Below are 26,007 nucleotides of genomic sequence, written 5' to 3'. Positions count from 1 at the left end.
CATTTACCCATATTTACAGTCCACTTGCACTCATTTGATGTCTGTTTTAGGTGTAAAACTTTCCATCCATGCAAAACAATTCTTCTGACGTCCCCAACCAACCCTTTCAACCATTCATTTTCACAATTATACTGTGTGCATATACCGACTGGCAATGATGCAATTAGTCTGGGGTGACTCTAATGGCTTTTGACAACAAATTTTACCCAATTGGTTTCTATGTGTGTATTTTAGCATGTGTTACATACATATTCACACATAATTTTACGTGTTATGTGTCCGTACGTCCGTCCACAGTTAGACGCCTCTGCATACAGAGTGCCTCTTAAACCTTTCCTACAGTGTTTGAATTCATTATGCTCGACTTTACATACATATTAAATGTTGTGATTCATCTCAAAACCACCCAAACACAATGGGAAAAAAGAAAAAAAGCTCAAGACAACTTTAAGAGTTGTGGCTTATTTTTTGTTTTTTTTTTTGAACTTCATTTACATATGACTGACGACTACGTTTGCAAATTGCGTAATAAATGCAAACATCAACCATAATTTATGGATAAGATGATGTATGGATGCGAAGGATGCACGTTTACATTTAAAATGACTGTTTAGTTCTATTATACATATATTTGCGAAATGTTTGATTTTGATTTGGTTAAAGGTTCATTGTTATATAATATTAATCATTATTGCTCCCATTTTTACAACTTCCGGTTATTGTTTAACCGGTAGTTATTCTGGTTAGGACAATTTTTATATGAATACTGTCTTTATGATATCTTTTTTCTACGTTATCGGCTGATTAATTCATTCACTTTATAATACTGTTTCCTTGATGAAGATACAATCTTGGTGTAATGCAACCCCGGGGTATAGAGGTGCTACCAGTACCTCTAGTCTGCCGGAACTATAAACTGGTAATGTCAATTCACTCCTCGGACTTTCCTTGGAAAGATTTGACATGAGGTTGAACCAGAGAACCACATAATCTGGCACTTCGGGTGGCGAGTTCGGAATCCACGTAGTGGCTGTGATTTAAATCCAAATTCGCGGGAAGACAAAGTGACGTTTAAAGGACTGATTTTGTTGGGTGCTGTTGTAAACGTTGGAAATGAGTCGGTCTACCGGTCTACTTCGGTCTCGGAAGTTAAGCAACGGGACAGCAATGGTCAGAAATTAGATAGCTAGACTCTTGAGCAAAGTGCTTGTACATGGACCGGCACGGCCATGTAAAAAAATTGCCACCTGCGGTAAGATACACAATGCAGTAGTAGTGAGTCGTCAAATTAGCTCACCCGGTGGTTGAAAAAGACCACCGTGAAATAAGGCCAACACGGCAGTTGTTCATGTAAAGCACTTCGGCATTCAATACCCAGAAGTTGGAAAGACAGCCCCGAACTACCTATTTAACCTACCACTTATGGTTACGCTAGCCACCGACAGTCCAGGTGACTAGCTATTTTAACATGTGCTTGTCGTACGAGGAAGTCAATCGTCACCCCATAGGTTACAAAAAGCTTAAGTTTGTTTTTTCAGTGTTCCCTCTCTTGCTTACAATGGAGTGACGATTATCTTCACCCTCGTTTACAAAAAGTACATTCGTGCCGAAAGTCGAATGAGAGCCAACCAAGTGTTTAGACGTTAGTGGAAATTACTGTTTTTTTCGGATGCATTGACTCTGTCGAACTGCTGGGTATTGAAAACATACATACCATTAAAGCGTTTATAAGCTGAGAAGGGTTATAACTTTTTATAATTTTTGCAACTATTAGAAATACCATAGCAACACCTTCTAGAGAGTGAACAGACAAATTCACAATATGATATTATTTTTTCGTGATCATCCTACATGATTAATTTTATGTTTCTAGGTTTAATGTTATAGAAAATTCAAAAAGTAGCTTTTGAAGTACCAAAAAGTCTCCTGATAGGTTCACATTTACTCTGGGGCGTACATGCTTAATTTTATGTTTCTAGGTTCAATGTTATAGAAAATGCAAAAAGTACATTTTGAAGAACGAAAAAGTACCAAAAAGTTCCCTTTTATAGGTTCTCAGGTACTCCAGGTTTTACATGCTTAACAAAACTTATTGCAACCAAAAATAAATGTAAATCATTTATAAACCCGAACGAGAAAATATAAAATTATTTCAATTCCATTAATGTGTAACGAATAACGACAAAACCACCCGAAAATGTTCACAAATGATTGAACATTTCATATATGAATTATTGTATATTGAGTTGTGTATGTATGCTCATTTACATAATTGTCCATAAAATAATATTATCTTTAAGATATTTACCTACTTATATACATACATACATAAACTTACAAATATATAAATGTATGTGCGTTTAAATATTCTTTCGTAACATGGAAATACATATTAAAAGCTAGCTCTCACAGTGTTTCCCAAACATTTTTCTTTCATAATTATACCAAAGTCTTTGCTAAACAAACTAATTAAAAATTGGCCAAAACAAAACCGAGATGTTTCGGAACAAATTTGTTGCAAAAATTTTCTGATTTTCTGCAATATTAAAAAAAATAAAAGAAATTATATAAAAATTCCTTCAATTTCGATTACTTCATTCCAACAATTGAGATCATCTGTGCCAAAAAAAATTATTTTCAATGGTTTTTATTTTATGTTCATTTCTTTTTTATTATATTTTTCTTGTTCTTTTGTTTTAATAACAATCATTTAACATTCCCGATTTGTTAAGAATGACGTCAATAATAAAATTGTATGTTGCCAATATCAACGAACCGTAACATTTATTAATAAATAAAAAATAATAATAAAAGAAAACAAAGACAGAATAAACTTATGTACTTCTGATTTACCTTTATAGCTATTGTGCGTCCGACCAATCCCTTTAAATAATAAATTTTTAAATTATACAATGACTGATTGACTAACTAACTGACTGTCTGACTGAACGATTTAATTGATAATTAATTCCACCCCTTATGGAGCAGCAAAGCGCAGACATCATAGAATATTTGTGAGTTGTTATTTTGTTAACGGCATCAGCAGTAGCTGTCATTCAAACTGAAAAAAGACAAATTTAATAAAATATTTTTTGTTGTTGTTGTGTTGTAAATAGTTTGAAATCCTTCAACCATAATTCCGTATATTAAAGAGCAGAGTTGGGTGGACGAATAGTAATAAGGTTTATGTACTATGTATAATCAACAAGTCTATAAACAAAAATTTAGTTTTGACATTTTTAATTTATTTTTTTAGGAAATGAATTTGTTTTTTGTGTACATTAGGGTATAGCTTTTATACAATTCCATTCCACATAGAGTATAAAAAGTACGGTTTTGCACCCAAATGACACAAGTAAAATGTTTTCTTTATTAGATCACTACTGTCTACCTGGTAGTGATAGTGCCTACTTTTAGTTATGACCCTAATGTACATACATCCTTATACAATAATACCTTTGAAAATATAACCAAATTATAATAAGTAGTCCGACTTTTTGTCAGCAGTATCTAGCTCCCTTTTAGCAAGAAAGTACCCCATGCCGTTCAGGGGGACAGTGCCGAACACCCAAATGACTAGCTTTTTTTAACATGTTATTGTTTTAAAGGGAAATCAATCATGACTCCATAGATTACAAAAATAAGTTAAATATCTAGTTCGGGACTATCCCCCCAAACTGCTGGCTGCTGGGACCTAACACTAAATATGCGTAAGTAATAAAAATGTAGAAGTATTGATACATTTCCAATGTTATGTATGTTTGTTATACGCACTCCTTGGCTACGCCCAATAGTATCTGATCGGACCAGCCGTATAGAATTGCCAGATTTATTTGCAAAAAATCCGATTTTGTCCCACTGTGTACCGGTTTGCGAGGCGCAAAACTTTAGAAATCAATCGACAGTTTTGCGTCTCGCTTACACTGGTATTAATTCGTATAACTTTTCAAAATTATGCGTTGTCTGCGTTAACTGCTTGCTTTAGTATCACCTCAAAGTGAGGTTATGTTTGATTGGGGAAGACCATAGAATACTCAACGGTTTTTACCCTGGTGGAGATCATTCAACACTCTGAATGTTAATAGCTTGGTGGAGACCATTGAAACTCTTTTCTACTTTTCCAAGCGTCACAAACGCACGAACATGTCAACTTGTTTTGACAAGTTATATTCTATTTGTACCCTACACCACTTTATTAGGAAGGGCATATTGGGTTTGTGCTGATATTTGTAATACACACAAATATTAGTCATATGTATATCCATCTTAAAGTATAGAAATCGTCCGTCTGTGTGTTCGGGTAAACGTTGCTAACAAAGTATATCAAATCGAAGTGCATTACTTTATTCAGGATGGTGAGCTTGTTATACGACTCACCATCGCCCCTTTGTGTTTCTGAGATCCATGTATAAGCAGTTTACTTAAGTACTCGAGGTATCTTATCTCTAACCATTGTTGCCGCATTGCTTTACTTCGGAGAAGCAAAAACATCACTTCCGTTTACAACCACGCAGATGGGATGGCCCCTGTTGATTCGGCAACTGCTCCTAGAAACGTAATCGGTAGACCCAATTATGAATCCATCAAATAAGCCGATAACTTTTTCTTACTTACAGAGAACACACTGTGATAAATGTGGTATGAATAGATTAAACCTTGAACATACCCTGACAAGGAAGAGAAACTCAATGGTATCACTTGTATAAGATAACTTATATCCATTACCACTCTTTGATAAAAATATCTGGCACTCTCACTCTAGATTGTCTCTTTTTGGCAACAGCACAGAAATAATCCCGAATGCATAAGTTTTTTAACCAACATTATCTTTCTGCGAGTTTGGGCTTAAAACCATAGCCACCTCATGCTCCCCGAAGGGACCTCTTTAAAGAAAGGCCGAAAATACACTTAAAACCAACAGTTTATAGTCCTGCCAAAGTAGAGGTATTGATAGCACCTCTTTTCCCCTGGATTACAATAACACCAAGGTGAAAAAGATTATCAAGGAAAATGGAGGCAGAATTTCAGTGACATGAGCTGTCGAATGTGTTTAACGGGAATTTTAGCCCCATCGATTACAAAGCCAATATTTGAGGTGGTGAAATTGATCACTTCCTTTTAGAGGTGCTTCGAGGTGGAGCTATGAGAATTTATACCTAAATTTTTGGGCATTGTCTCCTTTGCCGGTTTGAGCCAATAACCGGTACAGGACAACATCTAAAGCTCTATCCTGTGGGCTACCGGATAGAGCCCGTAAATGTCAAATAATTCCAAGGAAAGGACGGGGATACGTTTGATTACAGTCCCGATAGACTAGCGGTACTGGTAGCACTTCTTTTCCCAGGGATTGCAATAACATCAAGATGGGAGAAGATTCAACAAGGTAACTAACTAAGCTTATCGAAAATTGTTGAAATCGGTAAATAATTTCCCCTAGTCGCATTATAACCGAACCCGCTGAATTCGGGTTTGAGCTTATTACATGTTAAATATTGAAAATAATGATCATGATTATCATACCAAATATCTTAATGATCGTACTTCATTTGATCCTAGCCCACATACAAAACCCACTTAAGAAAATTACTTTCTTTCAGATACAACCAAAAATTTACACCTAAAAAGTGTTGTAAGGTATGGACTTTCTATTTAATCAATTATGTGATAAAAAAATCGAGAATTGTCTCGAATTTAATATTAATCTAAATATCACTTGAACTAAAAGAGCTAAATTCTATTCGTACATATATTTCTTTAATATTTATCTATACACAAACAACAAGTAGTAATTAGTTTATTTAATTGATATTTTCTTATTCATATTCATTTTCAGAATGCAATTCACCTCAATGTCAAGAGGATCTGCAAGCACCTTTGGGTGTACCAGCTGTTGCTCTATTGCCCATACACACCAGTTCGCCAGAAAGACGTATGACACAAAAGGAAATTATTGCTGGCGAAGAACGCCCACGTTATGTCCTGCAGGCACAATATAAATCATCACCAGGTACATTTGCTTTTGTAATCTTCCTCTAGTATTAATTTCATTATTAATTCCTTTACAACTACAACATTTGTTCATTTGTTGTTTGCACTTTATTTAATGAAATTAAATGAAATGCAATTTCATACAATGACTTTTTCCCATAATAAAATATTCTATGTAATATTTATACTCTTACATAAATATATACATACATATGTACATACATACATAAGTATGTATGTACGTATATCTGTCATCATTGTAAATAATCATCATGACAGCAGAAACAATAATTGCACGTGCGCCATATTAAAAATTATACAAAATAAATAATGTACAAATAACTACATACATGCATATGTATGTTTGTATCTTGTATATTAATTACATACATACTACAGTATGTATATTTGCTTAAAATTACTCATACATACATACATAATGCATTAAATACACAAACATAAATATTTATATAAAATTTATATTATAAATAGATACACGTATTATAGATTTGCATACAACCAGACGTCATTTATCTAATTGATAACTGCTGCTTCTGCTAATCGTAGTATGTACCTGTATTTGCAAAATTAACGAACTAAAAAAATAAATTGAAAATTGCAATTCAAACATTAGTCGTCATTAAGCATTTTTTGGTTTCAACTTCATTTTCATGCGAATATCTTTAGATGCTTTTTTTACAAACTCTTCTTATTCATACACATTGAATGCAAAAATATTGAATTTTTTAATGTTAATTCATTGGAAATTTTCTAATAAAAAAATAACAACATGCTCCAAAGCTACAGCACCTGTAATATGTATATAACATTATTTTTAAAATAGTAACTGATACCTACAGAATCTCGTAGAGTGATTAATGTTGTTTGGAAATATTGAATCTTATCACGATATCGATATGAATGTTAAATTTATTGCCATAAGACGATTTTTGATATTGAACTGAACAAAGAAAACAGGATATCGTTCTGTCAGAACAGAACAACCAAAGCTGTAGTTAGGTTGAAAAGAGGATGTAGCACATGTCACTCATTTACTACAAGACTGGCATAATCTAAATAAGTCGTTTCGAGCAAAATTGATATGAATGTTTAATGAAATTAAAATTCACTAAATGTTTTATCGTCCAATGTTCACAAACTCAGTTTCCTGGATGTAATTCCTAAGAATTTTCCAATCAGTGTTGGTGAGGGATGTTATATCCCGAATAATACCACACCAAAGATATTTGGTTCCAACTTCGGCGAAACACTGACAATGGCCAAGAAAGTGATCCAGATTTTCACTGTCCTCTCTATATGTTGAATCCGCAGGAACAATTTTGTATAGCTGTACCGATAAACCACTCGGAATACCATCATACTAACCTCAGACTTGCTTATTTTTAGGAGGCTACTCGTCCTGCTCTCGTTAAGGTCGAACCATAGGATCTTTGTGGTTCTATCCACCGTTTAATTATTTCAAGAGGCCTTATGGGTATCTCTCACCCATTGCGTTCGTCATGTTAACTATCTCGAGCTCCCTTCTCTTTAATGCTTTTATATTCGCTCTTTCGTTGCGATTACTTCCGAATGGCCTGGTACCAATATGATGTAAACCATACCTCTGGGAGAGTATTCAGTTAAAGCTTTCTTACAATCCAATAAGGTCTTAGATTTAACTTTTTCACCTAATATTGCCCTAATTTCCTTCTGGCTATCGGTAAATATGTTAAGCCGTTCGAAACCAATTGATGTATTCCGTTATTGCTCTTACTTCTGCCTGAAAGCTTGTGTTGTGATTAGGTAAACGGTGGTATATTTCAGTGTCTAAGTCTTCAATATAGAAGAAGAAAGCCCACGTTTTCAGAGCCTTAGTTGACTTAGTACTCTTGGCACCACTTATACCCCAGCAGCATCTACGCTGAACTTTGATATAACACTTTTTATTTAAAGAAGTCCACCACATTATTGAAGCATAAGTTAGAATTGGTCTAATTACACTTTTATAAAGCCAATGTGTTATAGTAGGAAAAAGGCCCCACTTCATGCCTATAGTTCTCTTACATAGCGCTCAGCATCGATGTGCCTTGTTGATCCTCTACGTGGTGTCTATATTTTACTTTCCAGCTTAAGGCAGTATTCAGAACCTCGTCGGCTGGATCCTTTCTCCTTAGAAGCATAGCATTTAGGTTTAAGTCCTTACTCAAACAAACAACAAAGATAGATAAAATGCCCACTTGTGTGAAATACCCCTTTCCTGGTAGCTACATCTTACATATAGCAGCTTATCCATCTCTTTCTTAGCATGTAGTTGATCCGGTTACGGAGCACCCGGTAAATATAAGAATTGGATAAGAGTATCAGTGTGACCGTTATTGAAGACGTCTTCGATGTCAATGCACACCGCCTGTGTTATAGTGGACAATTTCATTTAACGTGGTTTCGACACTTTACATTTCATTTGAGGTCTTGTATGGTATACTGCTTTTAACCACACCATAGATTACCAGTTCCAAGGTTTTTAGTAGGAAGGACTACTTGTGAAAAGACAGATTTCCGCCATCTTGTGGTTGACATTTAGCCCTCTTGATTGAACCCAGCCTAGAATCATATTTAGTGGCCTCCTCAGACCGCCTCTAGTCTTTTATGGTGCAAAACTGCCGATTGCACTGTTTACCATACTAGTTGTAAACTGTTTACAGAGGACAGCTGTCCTGGAACGAGGTATTACATAGCAAAATTCCGAACAGTATGTAACAATAGAACAACTATTGTAACCGATTTACAGAATTTCGATCTGTAAATTCTGTAAAATTTTATTATTATTTATACAAATAGTTTACCGACCTATGATTTTGAAAGCTTAATTACTGCGAATATATGAAAATTTAAATTATAATATTTTTAATGTATATACATTTTAGAAGTTGAAAACATTTAAAAGTTACACCTAATATTACTGTAAATATGTATAAGGATTATTTAAAATACTAACTAGTACTATAGCGACTTGAAGTATCTACCTTTAAAAATTAAAACAAATCATCAGACAATATATAAGAGCATTTCTAGTACGTACTTAATAAAGCAGAATCCCATATGATTTTCAAGAATCATACAAATAAAGAAAGTATAAGAAAATTAAACATAAAAAGAAAATTTAAACATAACTTAAATATTATAGTATTGTACTTAAACCTATACATACATATAAATGTGTACTTAAATAGTACATGACTATATTTACGTTTATTTTTCTTGCAGTAAATTTTGCCTACATTTTTGTTTGAAATACATGCATTTAATAAAATTCTTTATTGAGAAATAAAATAAAGGTAAATAGTAACTAGTACTACTTACCTATAGTTTGTAATGTACTAAATGAATGTCATTAAATGAAAAAAACTGTATGTTGCATACAATAATGATCATAAAAGTAGCAGCAGATAAATATAACTATTAATTGTATTATTCATACGAATGCATTATTCATGATCTCAATTCCGACCTAATACGATCTAAAAAAGTTTTTCTGTTCCCACTCTAGCAACACGTTAGTACATTTCCGCATATACCGGAATCGACACCGAAAACGAAATCGACAACGAAAATTAGGAACGAAGCGAAACCGATCAGCAACGAAAAACAAGTCATTTGAGGCCGGAACGAAAACAACTTCAAGTAGGTTGTTTTCGTTCCGGCAACGATCCTAACTGAAACGAAAAAATTTGGAAATGAAAGGGTGACGAACACCGACGTTTTTCAGTTTCAGTTTTCGATATCGTAGTCGATTACGGTGTATGTGGAAACCCAGCTTTGGTGGAATTAATATTAAAAAGACATGAATACTTCCCAGGAAATTCATATTTCTCTGAGAATGTCATTGAATATGCTCGTTGATGAGGCAACAGATGACATGGAACTCGGTTTCACTTGTATATTCAAGCAATTACTACAGTAATTAAAAAACTCACCCCTATTTTTGAAGGAAATTTGTTCAGGGTGTAGTTGGGAAACTTAACTCAAATTATTACATTAGATAATGCTTATTAAAAAATTGCTTTTGACCTATTTTGTTAATAAAAATACTGCTCTATTGCGTGTAAATAGCTTAAATTTAAAAAAAATGCAAATACTTGTTTTCGCAAAAACGACACTGCAATTTCTGTGATCTTTTCTGTGGACATGCAAGTACATATGTAAATAATCATACACAATTGCTTAGCTGCCTCATTGCATGAGTTTAAGTAGTAGTCATTCAGATAGACATCAAGTCGTTCCATGTGTTCCATATACATACTTGCTATTGCGCGATTTAGCTTTTCTTCGCTATTTTTTCTTCGCTTTGTTGGTTATATTCATTTAGCACATTTATAAAATAAACCAACTAATATAATACCATCTCTTCATCACTGCCTGCCACCAATAATAATGGCACTATCACCAATATATCACCATCACCACAAATGTTGTCTGTTGGTTTGGTTAACTTTTCTTTCGTTTCGTTTTGTAACGTATCTATGTATGTAACTTTTCATTATTGCTGCTCATTAATATTGCGGTCTCGCGTAAAACTCGTGCTACTTAACACCAATACAACAATCAACAAAAAAAATCTACATCAAACATCCATTCGAACAACCAACCCAATCCACTGTACTCGATGAAACACCATCACCACCTCCACCACTACCACAAAACGACGATAACGTTGACGATAAAAATGCAAATGTAAATGAACAAACAAACATTGAATTGAATCGATATTCTTATTCAACCACTCCACTGTATACTGCTCTCCACTTTATGCGTCATGCGACGAATGTTTTGTAAACAATTAATCAACCAATCAATGGTATTCAATGTGCAATGAATGAATCAATCTACTTAATAAAAACTTACTTGACTTTTTTGTTTAACAAATAAATGTTTCTGTGTCTGTGTATATATTTGTCTGCGTATGTGTGTGTTAACACACCAATACACAACTATAATATTTATTCTAAAAATGTGTGTATGACTGAGTATCAAAATAAATATTTGTTTAAAAATAAATAAAATTTTTAAAATATTTATAATAACAACAACATCTACTAACTCCCACCATATCACTTTGCCAATAACTGCAACTAACTAATGTTGTGTGTAACTTGTACATGTAACTTTAACTGTAATTGTAAAATGTAACTGTAACGTAACTGTTCATTAACATGTATGTTTGTAACTATAATATGGCGCCCCATGTTTTGTGTAGTCAAAAATAGAAGGGATTCAAGTAAAAATAGAAATAAATTTATTACTGTACAAAAAACAAACAATCAAAGATACGTTGTTGAAACAATAACTATGACTACCACTACAGTGTCAGAGAGACGTATTGTACGTGAGGCCACAGAGGATTTGGCAGCCAATGCAACAGCGTCCCCAGCAGCAACAGCGACAGCTAATGCATTGTCAGCAGGTGGTGATAGTGATTTATTACCACCTGCATTGCCAGCCAAACCGGGAGCAGCATCCATCAACAATGATTCATCTGATTCGGAGAAACCACCTCCAATACCACCTAAGGAATCCTCACCCACTACACAGATTAGCGGCATCTTAAAGGGTGGCAAACTATGGAAACAAGATTCGATTTCCCAGGTAATTAATATAAACACTTCCAAAAGAGAGCCACCAACAGTTTTAATTAATTTAAATTTTATTTTTTTTCACTTTTCTTTTTATGTGCTTAGCAGTCTGATGACCAAAATAACACCACCTCCGAAGATGAGGCTGGTTCTACTTCAAATGGCACCATAAAACGTTCAGTACGCTTTGTCACCGAAGAAATTAGCAACGATGAAGTCGATGGCCAGTCATCCAATGCCGATGAGGATAATCAAATTAACGAACTAATACCGATTAAGAAACATTCAACCCTCTTTAAAAATGCTTTGAGGCCCAATTCGGCTGTACAACAGTTATTTCCTAGTACGGTATCGCATCAAACTCTCACTTCGGAGGCATTGCGTGCTTTTGATGAGTCGAAGAGAGCTGGTTGTTTGGTGTCGACTTTACCTGGTAGTGCAGGAGATTCTGATACACTTAGACGCAGCATGGAGAGAAATATTTTAAGACGTTCATTAATAAAGTAAGTATGGTTACTTTGAGCACTAAATGTATTTGTGAAGTTGGTAATGTTCTTAAATTGAATAACATTTTATTGTATTAAAAATCAACTGTCTAGACAAAATTAATAATGTGTTTAACAGAGTTTTAGATTTCTTTATGTATTAATGTGTTTTAAATATTTCTGTTAATCTCTTAATTACCTACCGAATCCTAATCTAAAACACATGCTTTACGTGAACACCTGCTTTCACGGTGGTCATTCTTATCCACAGAGAGAACTTTTTTGATGACAAAACACCGCCCTTTGTATATCTCACACACCGCCCTTGGTATATCTCATACACCCTACATCCATCCCGTATTATATCCACTTGACACCAACTCATTTTCAATGCTTAGTCCCACTGTCACTCTTCTGCGGGGTTTCTGTTGTCTCGGCAACAGATCGACCTTATTCCGAATTATAAACTTCACCGTGTATCAGTCTTTTAACCAACTTTCTCTTCCCGCGAATTTAAACCACAGCCAATAACCGGAACAAGACAAAGTCCAAAACTCTTCCATGTGAGCTACCGATTGCTGTGGTACCAGATTATGAGGCTCTCTAGTTGGACATCATGTCAAATCATTGCAAGGAAAGTACGAGTATACATTTGATCATCACACATACTTTCCCCCGGATTGCAATTAGAAAGTAACATACTTCGGGTGGTATTGTATGTATTTTCAATACTAATTACAAAACCGAGATCCGATGCATTTATGTCATTGAAATATATTCAATTACTACTCTGACACAAGAAGCCAAAGTTGCCTTACTGAAAGTCCAAGAATTCTTCTCATGGTATGGCATCGGGCTGCTTTCTTTAGCTACATAGATGTAGTCAGTAAGTCGCGGTTGTGCGTCTGCCGAAAATTATCTTGTTAGATGGTGACCACAAATATTATTCTCATAGATGCCCAACAGAGAGGGGGAGGACTTGGTCCCATAAGTTTGTTCTCGATTCCTACGATTACGTTTTTTGTTATAATACCTTTCTTCTAATCGTTGCGTAACTGGAAACGTATTTAATCGAAATGCAAAATATGGGGTCTTAGTTAGTGGGCTAGATTAGGTTACATTAGTCGCTTTCAATTAGGTAAGAACACTATGAGATTATTTGGACTATTGTGAAAACTTAACATGATCCAAAATGATAAACCGGTACTTCTGAAGACCAACCAAAGGCTTCGGAGAAAAATTTCGAACCAGCACAGTTTCTAAAGCTCACGTTTCATCTTGTTGGTTTTATGTACTGCTGACATAAAAAGCAAAATTCTTTGATTGATCAAAAAATGGAATCACAATTACATATATACTTTATAAAAATCTTCAAATGATTTTCATATTTATTTTCTAGGAAAAAAGCCGTTAAATCCGATATATCATTAGAAGAACGAATTAAACAGCTCACTTGTGGCATCGACGAGGACAACGATGAGTCAGCATTCGAAAATGGCGATGACGATAATAGTAAAATTGAAGATAACGCCGATCTATCACATCGTGATAGTCCGGCTGGTGAAGAAAATCCACAGAAATTCACAGCTAATGGCAACAATAGCGACAAGAGTTTCTCGCCCAATTCTTCGGTGTCAAGTTCATCGAGCGGTTCATCGGCTTATAAGAAAATAACCGAGATTTTCAATCGTGAAAAGAAGAACCAGGAGAAGATTATGGAAATGGAAGAAAATCCTATCGTTATAATACCTCAGGTAATGCAGAGAATATCAAACGAGAACTCAAAGTTGTTAATATTTACATTTTTTTTAAATTTTAGGAATGTCGCTGTCCTGCTGCTCCAGATTTGGGTATGGGTGTTCAGGTGCCTGTGGTCCATACACAAATACATCGCACCCCTCCCAGACAAACTGAACCAAAACGTCAATTCCTTTCCACTTTAGCGCCACTGACCGCATGTGTGGCTGGTAATAAGGACGATTTGTCTTCGTATTACACATTGGCCGCTGCCCATCACAATCAGGCGGCACAGAACGCTCATGCAGCTGAATATAATTTAGCTGCTATGATGGCGGGCGAACAAAATTCTACAGGAATCTCACAAAGCACGGGTGATGAGGTGCGAAAAGTAGCTCCCGATGTTATAGCCGGAACCCCTGGGCAAGAGCAACAAGATGAACTCGCTGCCTTTGCCCAGCAAGAAGCTAATCGCACTGAGAAAATTAAGAAACGTTATGGCAACGAACCGGCTAATACCAAAGAAATCAACAAAGAGGCCAACTCAGATGATGACGAGGGCAATGACTACGGCTTCAATAAGCGACCCTCCGTACGCGGCATTAAGCCGAAATTCAGTTCGACCAATGAAATTCTCCAACAAATGCAAGACCAACTTTCACAGCAAATGCCCGGTGTTACTCAGACTCTGCCACAAGCCATGAAGAGCTACACCTTACCCAAACAATCCAGTGCTAGTGCCATGACCAAGCAATTGTCTCAACAACAGCCGTCACCACAGAATGTACCCCACCCTATTGCGGCCACTTCACAGCAACAGTTAGGGCAGCAACAGTTAGGACAGCAACAGCTAGGACAACAACAGTTAGGACAGCAACAGCTAGGACAGCAACAGTTAGGCCAACAACAGCAGCAAATGTGCAATGCCGTTGCTCCACCAACGCAGACTATGCAAATGCCATCTAATGCTGCCATTTCACAGCAACAAACTGAGCAGCGCACCTGGAGTTTCTACAGCGAAACAGGTGGAGCTGGTGAGCAACAACGTCTTCCGGTCGAAAGTGCTGCAGCCGCAATGCAACAGACCTACTATCAAACTCTACCGGCTGGTGCAATGTTCCGTCATACAATGATCCATCAGCAGCACGGGCCCGAAGAAGCAATGCTCTATGCTCAAAACTGTCAGGCAATGGCCACAACCATTGAACCGCAGCCACATTATGGTCACTATGCCCGAAGTCCTACCCGTCGACCCGAATCCCCACCTCCACTACGCAACTATCATCAGACTATGGTACTGATACCCTATAACGCCGAAACCTATTCACAATTCGCCGCTACCAATATGGATCCAAAAGTGGCGCACATACAGCGTCAGAATATTTTGGAATACCAACAGGTAGGCGAAATGACACAAGTAAGACCGAAATTTCAATTTTTTTCTAAATTTAAATGTTTGTACTCGTAATTATTTGTGTGGTTGGTGATTGGTTGTAAAGTTAATTAATTGTATTTTATTGTCGTTTGGAAACGAACGCCGATTTGAAACTCCTGCAAATGAGAGTTCGGTCGGGACAATGTTCTTGTTGTCTTTTAATTGATTTTCTCTATATGTTTAAATATTCATTAATTATATTCGTATTTCGTAAAATTTAGGTTACTCAACAAACTATACGTGTTCCGATTGGTTATGCTTTACCCGGTATGCAGTTGCATGTTGTGGCGGGACGCGGACAGGCTGCCCAATATGCCACAGCCGCTGCTGCTCAAACTCATCAACATCAGCATCAACGTATCATGACACAACGCTACCAATTTGCCCAAGAAGCCAGTATGGCGGGTTTCAGTGAACGAGGCGTGCCCGAAGGGGCAGCTGCTGTCTCACATAGCGATTGCACAAGTAGTGGAATGGTATCACCCACAACTGGCCAACAAATCGCCATGCAACAACAGCAGCAGCAGCTACAGCAAAATGCTCAGATGGTCCAACAGCAGCAACAACAACAGCAACAAATAAACTGTCAACAACAACAGCAGCAGCAACCCCAACCTCAAACACAAAATAATATGCAGTCGGCAGCCCAGGGATCCGTGTATTATGCCATGAACGTATGACCCACAGCTGATTAGTCAATGTCAACGGCGGTTATAGTCGAACGCCGCCAATGCCAACGTGTAGAGATGTCATCGACATCAGTACAATTGAGTACGCGGTAGAGTGAGATTAATTAAGAAATGAAACCAAAAAAACAGACCTTCACCCCACCTTAAATTATCCTTTCTCATCCCCCTGTCCCTTTTCACACTACTCCCTCTTCACACCTGAATGAGAGCTGCCATTATGGAATTTAGTAATGTACACAATAGATATGAAGTATTTTAAAATTGAATTGGCTACAAAAAAAAAAGAAGAAAGAATGATTATTTTAAATTAACTTAAAGTGAAACGAATGAATGCATGATTGAATCAAAAAAAAGAAAGGAAAAATAAAAAACGAATCCAATTTATAGAAAATGGATTTTTAGCAATAATAATAATAAATAATAATTACGAAGAAAAACCAAACGCACAGTTCTTGGCATATTTCCGTTTCAGTTTTCGCATTTAGTTTTTGTTTGATTACAGTCTTAGTATTGTTTCAGCGAAAGCAAACATTTTTTTAAAAAGTATGTTTTGTAATCGTTTTGAAAACATATGGTAAATAATGACAACGAACTGGAAATTATTAAATACATAAATGTATTGTTGTTTTTCGTTTTTTTTTTTAACTTTTCATTTTATCCCACTATATTTAAAGGAATTATTTGGATCAAAGGTTTCTCTATTAAACTATTTGGGAAAAGTTTTATTAATTTATTTTTAATTGCAATTTGAAAATTGCCTAATTCTTGCCAGTGATTTAGTTAATTTTGTTTAAATATTAACATTTGAATTAATTTAATAAAAAAAATATTCCAAGGCATCTATGCGATTGCAATAATCATTTAATGGGATCCAAAATTTTAAGTTTTCCAATGAAAATTGTTCGATAATTAATTTAAATTTAAATTTTTATTTATTAATTTACCATTACAACTGGTGCTTTAATTAATTAAAAGTAATAGAACATTTGTTTAAAAGATTTTGCTCAATCTTTAATAAATTTTATTAATAAAAGTTAAAAAAATAATTGAATTATTTTTAAATCTATGAAAAAATAGATTACATTTAAATTATGCAGAGCTTAGCTTCGGTTGAATTTATTTTGAAATATTTCAAATTTATTATTAAAATATTATTATAGTTCATTAACAATTTGCTATTTTATTTATGTTTAAATAATTAAATTAAATATCAATAAACAAAAATATAAAAATAAAACAGTGCCAAAGTTATTTTAGTATAAAAACTTAAGAAAAAAATCACGAAGGGAAAAACTAAACACAAAAAAAAAAACATTTTAAAATTAAAAAAACAATTATAAAATTGAAAAAAAAAAATACATTTTGAATAAAAATTTTGAAATAAATAAGTATATAATTACTACTACTTCCAATTAGGATACCAAAAAGAAAAAGAAAATAAATTTATTAAAACAAGTATTAAATGATTTTAAACACACAATTACAAAAATAAAATAAGAAGAAAATTCAATACTAAAAATTACAGAGGAATTAAATTTAAATATGAATATATAGAATTAAGTTTAAAAGTTAAAAAACCAAAACATTTAAACTAATAGTATTAAACAACAAAAACACAAACAATTTGAAATTATTTCAACAGTTATTAACCATTTGAATTAAATAAGTTGAAAAGAAAACTAAAATTTTATGAAAATTTATGTTTAATACTCAACCACTAAAAAAAAAATAAAAAAACAACCAAATAATACTTAAAGATACAAATATCTTTGAATACATTTATTTTTTAAACAAATAAGTAAAAATATTAAAAAATAGTAGTAAAAAACAATTAAAAACTAAACTATTATAATTAGTATTTTCAATATTTATAAAACAAAATTATACTTTATAAACACGAATGGGCAATTAATACAAATTGACATTTGAATATTTTTGTGAAACAATTTAAATTAAAAAAAAAAAAAAAATGGTGAAAAAAGTAAAATAACGAAATACAATTTAATAAAAAACCAAAAATTATATACATACATATAATATATATTTTAAAAATAAATTTACCAAAAAAAATTAGCAAAAACAAAAGAAAACTTTTAAAGCTTAAAATAATAAAATTAGTTTTAATTATTCGTATAAATATTATACATAAATACTTACATACATAGATAAACTTACATATAAATATAAACAAATTAAATAATAATTAAATAGTTGACAAATTTTTAATTAAAATTAATTGTACTTATTACAAAATTAATTGTTTTGAAGACAAACCTCTTGACATTTGTATCATACTGGGTGAAAATTTTCGATCATGAATGACATTTCGATCACAAATGAAATACATTTCTGTCTGTAAAAATGATTAAAGATCGAACTATTCACGCTCAGTTTTAGTAAAAATTATGATATTATTTTCAAAAATATTCTATTTATTTCTTATAGTTTAGTATTATTATAATTTATATTAAATTACTTAAAGAAAAACAACAACAAACCAAAATAGTCAGTCAATAATTACTAGATTTAAATAAAATAAAAACATTTTGAAAAAAAAACTAAAAACATAAAGAGTATTTTCCATTTTTCACATTATTGAAATAATTCAACTTTAAATTTTCCAAAAACTTTCACAAACTATCGCTCTTTTTCCCAAAAAAGACTTTTTTCATTGTCTCCATTTTTGTTTTCTTTAAATATTATTGTGTAAATGTCTGTAACTATTTATGTATGTCAGTCTGTCTGTCTGTTTGTCATTGTATTGTTCAATTCATTTTTTCAATTCTTATATAATTGTAAAATGTGAAAATAATGATGATATTTTACATATAGTAACCGTATTAATGAAATAAAAAAAAGGTTCATATAAGACATAAAAACAAACATATATACATAAATATAAATAAATAATAAATAAAATTACATATTGAATTTAAACCGTAACTTAAAAAAACAGAAAACAATTGTATTACCAAAAAAATAATAAAAATAATATTGAATAGGAACAGAATGAAGAAAACAACAAATTACACAAAATACTACTTATAATTACAACATATATATAAACATAAAAAACCAAAAAAAAAAAAATATTATTTATTGTAATAATTATAAAGAAATATACATTATTAATAAATATATGACTGAGTAAATAACTCGTAAATATTAAAAAAAAAGAAATATATACATAATTATATATATTAACAAAAAATGCATTTTTATTTTCAGCAGAAAAACAAAAGTTAGAAAAGAAATTTTAAACAATTTACAATTGCATTTCTAAATTTTTTAATTATATTTCAGAATTTTCCATTTGTAGTTTAGAAAATTGCAATTGTATTTCTAATTGTATTTCAGAAATTAATAAAATTCAATAGGAAAGTTCTGAAATACAATTGAAAATCTTGGCCTCGTCCAAGAACTGCCAATTCGACCTATACTTTCGTATAGGAAGCCAAAACTCCACTCATGAGTTTACTGGTCTCCACTAAAATCTTAAATAAGTTTTGTTTGGTATTCCACCATGTATCAAAGAATTTTTAGGTTATTAAATAAAAGCATGTGGTTAATACATAAAACTTCGAAGGACCCTAACGCGGTACAGTTATGCGGTGATACGTATTCAACCACTGCGAGAGTGAAACGCAAAACTCTCGAAGGCAGCGAAAGAAGGACAGCCTAATTACCCTTAAGCAATGGTAATGATGCGCGAAGGTCTTTATCCACACATAGCATAATTACGAATCTGATACAGAATTTTAAAACTCATACTATTCTAAATTCTAAAATAAACACATATTTTACTTTGTATTAAAGGTTCAACGTCCATTATTACTCTTTTTCTTCTTTATTGGCAAATATTACAATCTATTTGGAGCTTAAGCCATACATATGTAAAACAAATTTCCATGCGCTTCGATCTACAGCACTTCTTCTCCATTTTCAAACACCAAGTTCGGATCTTTCCCTCTGTGATTTGGCCGCCCTCTTCTGCATTTTCTCTCTGGGACATAATCGAAAGATTTCCTTGCCGGACAACATGCCCGAGCCATTGTAATCGCTGTAATTTGATATGTTTGACTATGTTTGCGTCATCATACATTCATTCGATATCGGTATTCTTGATGAACGCAGTCAGGGCCATATATTCTTCGGAGGATTCTTCTTCCAAAAATCCCAAGGACAGCTTCATCTGCCTGTGTAACTACCAATGTTTCAGCACCATATAATAGTACAGGTAGTATTAGCGATCTGTAGAGCGTAAGTTTTATATAGCTGTTTCCAAATTGCTTGCTAATACCGACATAACATCTACATGCAAGTATTATTCTTCGCTTTATCTCCATATACTTATGTAGATATCATTGTTTTTAGTTATGGCGATATAGAGGTAAAAAAATTTCACATAGACCAATTACCCCGTTGACTTTAGCCTTTAATATATTACACAGCAGGCTTGACAGAATCTTGTATGCCATAGGATCATATGGTTGTAGTTGGATCATATGGCCTTGTCGCCCTTTTTATGGACAGGACTCCATACACTAAGGTTCCAGTCTTCAATTAGTTTATGCATGTAACCAAGTAACTCGTCTCCCCCAGCTTTAAATAGTTCCAGGTGTTGTACACTTGACATTGTCATCCGTGATCGGTTCGAACGTACTAATAAACCATCATTAGATACCAATAGTCTAGAAAAAAGCTTTTTCCATATGTTCAACATACCAAATGTATCCGTTACGAAATTCCCATTTCCATCCCTAAAGAAAGAGACACTTGAACTGAAGCCATCCATATGATGTTAGGCTCTCATTTCTGTTCCTGTTCATTTTAAATTCCTCACACTCATGTCTTTCCACCTCTGTCTTTTTGCGCCGGAATAGACGCTTTTCCGCCCTCTTTTTTTCCATCGCAGCTCATGTTACCACTGATCGATGTAATGCCATGTAAATTTCGTTCTTCTCCCTAGTAGCGTAACCATACATATTGGCCACTCCAGGGAGTGGGCAATATGTACCCATTGTGTTTGTCACTTTGCTTAATCAAGTTCGATGAGCGTCTTCCATCAATAATAATATGGCCAATGTGATTCCTAGTAAGTTCATATAGAGATGTCCATTTTAGTGGGTCGGTCTCTATGGACAAAAAAACAGTTGTGTCAGTCACCCCCTAGGATTAAAGATATGTTAATAACATTTCCAAAAATATAAAAAATATTTTTTGCCACGCCTAGAAATACCGCCCTTTTTGTTTTTTATACATATATTACGCCGCCATTTTAAGTTCGATCGTAACATATAATATATCAATATTTATGGCTTGACTGTAGCCATAAATATCGGTAAATTCAGCCTACCTATTTTGTCTCCCAAGATTATCTTGTCAAATCTATCATGGCCGGGGCAAAGGTGATATGTCCGCTCAAGGCGATCATAAAAAGTATCCTTCATATGTATATCCTGTAGGCGCGTGGGCATATATAAGAGTGATTTTGAAAAATTTTGCGCGTATACGAATAAAAGTTAGCCACTCGTCCACTGGAATAATACTAGATACAAAGTGTTTCATTACATTGCTAACCTCTATTAGATGTTTTATAGACAGAATCCCCCGTCTAACACATTTTCTATATGGCAGTAATATCGTATTTATACTGATCTAGAGCATCTAGATCTCTCTATCGAGCGGTACAGGTTGGTTCACTCTTTAAACGGGTGTTAGGAATAGAATCCTCCTAGTATCCGGGCGATTCTAGGGATGAAGGATGAATCGAGATAGGTACTGGGCTCAGACAGGTTTGAGTCAATCAGACTGTCGTTTGATATCCAACATCTCCAACACCCCCTCCATTAATAATAGTTCGGCCATTTTTCCACAAATGTTCATATGGATGTAAACGTTTACCATTTAAAATGTTAGGGTTCTAACTGTTATAGATTCCAAAATATGCGAATATTAGCATTTAATTTATAAAGGAAATACCAAGCCTCTTATTGCTATTCAACTTTTACTTCAATCAAAGCTCCTTGTGCAAGAGTTTAGAACTTCTACCTGATGTAGTATCCCAAATATAGGGACTTAAGTAATTAAAGTTACCACATTGTTTCCAAAGTTTCTCAGATATAAAAATTTTTGGTATTTAGTTAATATATTTGGTGCCATCTTCCCTATTACTGGTCCATTTTCCCCCCAAATTGTTCATATGTATTTCAATGTTGTCCGTTAAAATTATGAGGATTCTATATAGTAATGGTTTGCCAGATATATGAATTTTTGTATTTAGGTCTTATGCCTCAGCCCCTTTTTCCAAACCACCAAAATATTACCTATATGTATAGCAAAGTTATTCGTGAAAAATTGGAGGGTTCTATACCCAATAGTTTGCCAGACTAAAAATTTTTGTATTAAATTCATTTGGGTGGCGGCACGCCCCCTATTTTAAGTCCACCCATACTTATTTTGTGAGCAGCACTTCGTCTACTTAAAGTTAGGTTCAGCGTTTAGACGTCTATAGACTTTAAACAAAAAGTATTTTTCAAATCCGCCAATCAGTTTAAAAGTTATTTCTTTAGAAAAATATACTTTAGTCTATCTCACAGATCAAAATTTGTTGTCCTGTGTTATTTTTTCGAATACAAGAAGTACACTATAAATATTTAGGTACTTGTTACTTATATTAAACGGTGGTAAAATCTGGTAGCAGAAGTCGTCTTGAAAGATCAGGTCGAAATAAGGGCCAATAATGACATGACAAAAACCTGAGGTTTTGAACCCATCATCAAAAAGATGGTATAAACCATAGCAGAAATATAGAAGGTAGTGTCAATCTCTCATTATTTTTTTAAATTCTCTATCTGACATGCTTAAGGATTTTGAAGTTTTCGTTAAATTAGTGATACCATCCATATACAGTTTAATTTTTCCCATTTTATAATGAAACTAGCTATACCCAGTGTGCTTTGCTACCCTAAAACCCACTTAACGATTTTGAAGATTCTAACCACAATAGTTTTCCAGATTTATAATATGTTACATATGAGAGATGTGAAGCAAATTATTGCAAGTTCGCCAGTTTCTATCTATCTATGAAAAATTTTAATAATATAAGAGTTTCCAAGGTAAACGAAATTTTGTATTTAATTCATATATGTTGTGCCAAGCCACCCATTGAAAGTCCGCCCGTTATGCTCTAAATGTTCACATGAATGTCAAAGTTCTTTTTGTAAAATTTAAAGATATACGATAGAAGAATTTTTCTATTTGATTCATGTGGGGGCTTCAAGCTCCCCAGATGAAAGTCAGCGCTTTTTCCTCCAAAATGTTCAGATGAATATTAAAGTAATTTGTGCAAACTTTTAAGAATCAAGTTCTATTAGTTTCCCAGATAAACGAAATTTTATATTTAATTCATATGGGAGGTGCCAAGTAACCCATTGAAAGTCCGCCCGTTATACTCTAAATGATCAGATGAATGTCAAGATTCTTCAAGTGAAATTTAAAGATTCTAGTTCTAATAATTTCTCAGATATACGAATTTTTCTATTTAATTCATCTGGGGGCTTTAAGCCCCCCAGATGAAAGTCCGCTTTTTTTTCCTCCAAAATGTTCAGATGCATATTTAAGTTCTTCGTGCAAATTTTGAAGAATTAAGTTTCATTAGTTTCCCAGATAAACGAATTTTTGCATTTAATTAATATGGGAGGTGCCGCTCCCCTCATGGGTAGTCCGCCAATTTATTACCCAAAATGTTTAAATGGATGTTAAAGTTATTCGTGCAAAATTTGAAGATTCTAACTGTAATAGTTTCCAAGATAAACGAATTTTTGTATTTAATTTATATGAGAGGTGCCACGCCCCCTAATGCTGTTCCGCCTACATTTTGTCCTAAATAATCATATTGACACTAAAGTTGCTCCGACAAAATTTGAGGACTCTAACTGTTATATGATCTCAAATATACGGATTTAATATTTTCTTAATATGGGCGTGGCTACTCGCCCACCTAGAATTTTAAAATAAAAAGTAGCCTATTACCTATTCCAGACATACAGGAATACGCTCCGAAAATTTGAAGAAAATCGGTTCAGCCGTTTAGTAGTCTATAACGTTCAAACATACAAACATATAAACATACAAACAAACACACATTCATTTTTATATATATGAGAGATGCCAAGCAAATTATTGCAAGTTCGCCAATTTCTATCTATGAAAAATTTGTATTTAATTCATATATGTGGTGCCAAGCCCCCTATTGAAAGTCCGCCCGTTATTCTCTAAATGTTCACATGAATGTCAAAGTTCTTCATGTAAAATTTGAAGATTCTAGCTCTAATAGTTTCTCAGATATACGAATTTAATTCATGTGGGGGCTTCAAGCTCCCCGGATGAAAGTCCGCCCTTTTTCCTACAAAATATTCAGATGAATATTAAAATAATTTGTTCAAAATTTGAAGAATCTAGTTTTATTAGTTTCCCAGTTAAACGAAATTTTGTATTTAATTCATATGGGAGGTACCAAGTACCCCATTGGAAGTCCGCCCGTTATATTCTAAATGTTCAGATGAATGTCAAAGTTCTTCAAGTAAAATTTAAAGATTCTAGCTCTAATAGTTTCTCAGATATACGAATTTTTCTATTGAATATTAAAGTTCTTCGTGCAAAATTTTAAGAATTTAGTTCTATTAGTTTCCCAGATAAACAAATTTTTGTTTTTAATTAATATGGGAGGTGCCGCTCCCCACATGGGTAGTCCGCCAATTTATTACCCAAAATGTTTACATGGATGTTAAAGTTCTTCGTGCTAAATTTTAAGAATTTAGTTCTATTAGTTTCCCAGATAAACGAATTTTTGTATTTAATTTATATGGGAGGTACCACGCCCCCTAATGCTAGTCCGCCTACTTTTTGTCCTAAATGATCATATTGACACTAAAGTGGCTCCGACAAAATTTGAGGACTCTAACTGTTATATTATCTCAAATATACGGATTTCATATTTTCTTAATGTGGGCGTGGCTCATCGCCCACTTGAAATTTCGAAATAAAAAGTAGCCTATTACCTATTCCAGACATGCAGGAATAAGCTGTGAAAATTTCAAGAAAATCGGTTCAGCCGTTTAATAGTCTATAACGTTCAAACATACAAACAAACACACATTCATTTTTATATATATAGATTTCTATATATGCTTTGAAGTTTATGTAAAAAAATTATAAAAATAATTTCAATCACATTTATATTAAAATCTTTGAAAACTAATTTGTAAAATTAATTAGAGAATAAATATGAGCTGCATTTTCCCGAACTGCGAAAATACGAAATACTTCTGCAAAAATTCCAATGTAAGATTTTTTTAAAGTCTATATATTACCGGGTAAACGCCAACAGTGGCTTGAAAGATGCAAAACCAACGAAGAAAATTTGCCAAAAGAGCCTATGATTTGTTCAGATCATTTCTTTAAAAGTGACATTACAATCAATTCAAAACGTGAAAGATTGGATAGAGATGCTATCCCAATAACTACTAGGTATGTACATGCGTTGGTTTAGTATACACTAGAATGTGATTTGGAACAACTTGAGGCAAATAACTATTGATCCAAGTTTATATAGAAAAATCTAATTATTTTTACAGATTTCAGAAAATCAAGAAACTGAGCAGTTTTTAGATGAGATTTGCGATTTAAATGATGTTGAATTCTATGGTTTAGAGAATTTTGGCGGTTACATTATATCAAAGATGGGTCTTACAGAATTTGGCTTTAGAACTTCAGAAAAAAAAGATCAAAATTATACCTATACAAATTAATTGTCCGAGGGAGGGTTATATAAGCCAAATACCAACTTTTTGAACCATTTGGAATACTTAAATTCAATTTTTATAAGATATAATGAAAATTCACTGTCAAGTAATCCAAATTATATGTAAAATTTGTAGAGGAAATCAGTAATTTAATTAACTTCCTTTAATGTAACATATATTTTATTTAGATAAATTACCTACACATTTTTTGTAAAATATTTCTTGAAATCCATTATT

The 26,007-nt window shown here is 33.4% G+C and overlaps 1 protein-coding gene across 5 annotated transcripts in view; it reads left to right on the top strand.

Annotated features, from left to right (window-relative positions):
* The window catches only part of LOC119616463, a 40,753-nt gene extending 24,444 nt beyond the window's left edge, over positions 1 to 16,309 (top strand). The window contains exons 4-9 of one of the 5 annotated variants that reach the window (XM_037972846.1): positions 5,834 to 6,007; positions 11,351 to 11,631; positions 11,724 to 12,121; positions 13,503 to 13,857; positions 13,923 to 15,257; positions 15,497 to 16,309. In XM_037972846.1, the coding sequence (XP_037828774.1) occupies positions 5,834 to 6,007; positions 11,351 to 11,631; positions 11,724 to 12,121; positions 13,503 to 13,857; positions 13,923 to 15,257; positions 15,497 to 15,955 (3,002 nt within the window). In that variant the 3' untranslated portion in view covers positions 15,956 to 16,309. Of the gene's footprint in view, positions 1 to 5,833; positions 6,008 to 11,242; positions 11,632 to 11,723; positions 12,122 to 13,502; positions 13,858 to 13,922; positions 15,258 to 15,496 lie in introns of all 5 variants that reach the window. The other 4 variants (XM_037972841.1, XM_037972827.1, XM_037972835.1 and 1 more) reach the window with 4 other exon arrangements.
* Positions 16,310 to 26,007: the final 9,698 nt, after the last annotated feature.

Source organism: Lucilia sericata, unplaced genomic scaffold, assembly GCF_015586225.1.
Source record: "Lucilia sericata isolate MDLA Ls3-8-SP2 unplaced genomic scaffold, ASM1558622v1 Contig000003F_arrow, whole genome shotgun sequence".
Classification (NCBI taxonomy): domain Eukaryota; kingdom Metazoa; phylum Arthropoda; class Insecta; order Diptera; family Calliphoridae; genus Lucilia; species Lucilia sericata.
Note: the sequence above shows the minus strand (reverse complement) of the source record. Positions and strands in the feature narration are given on the sequence as shown.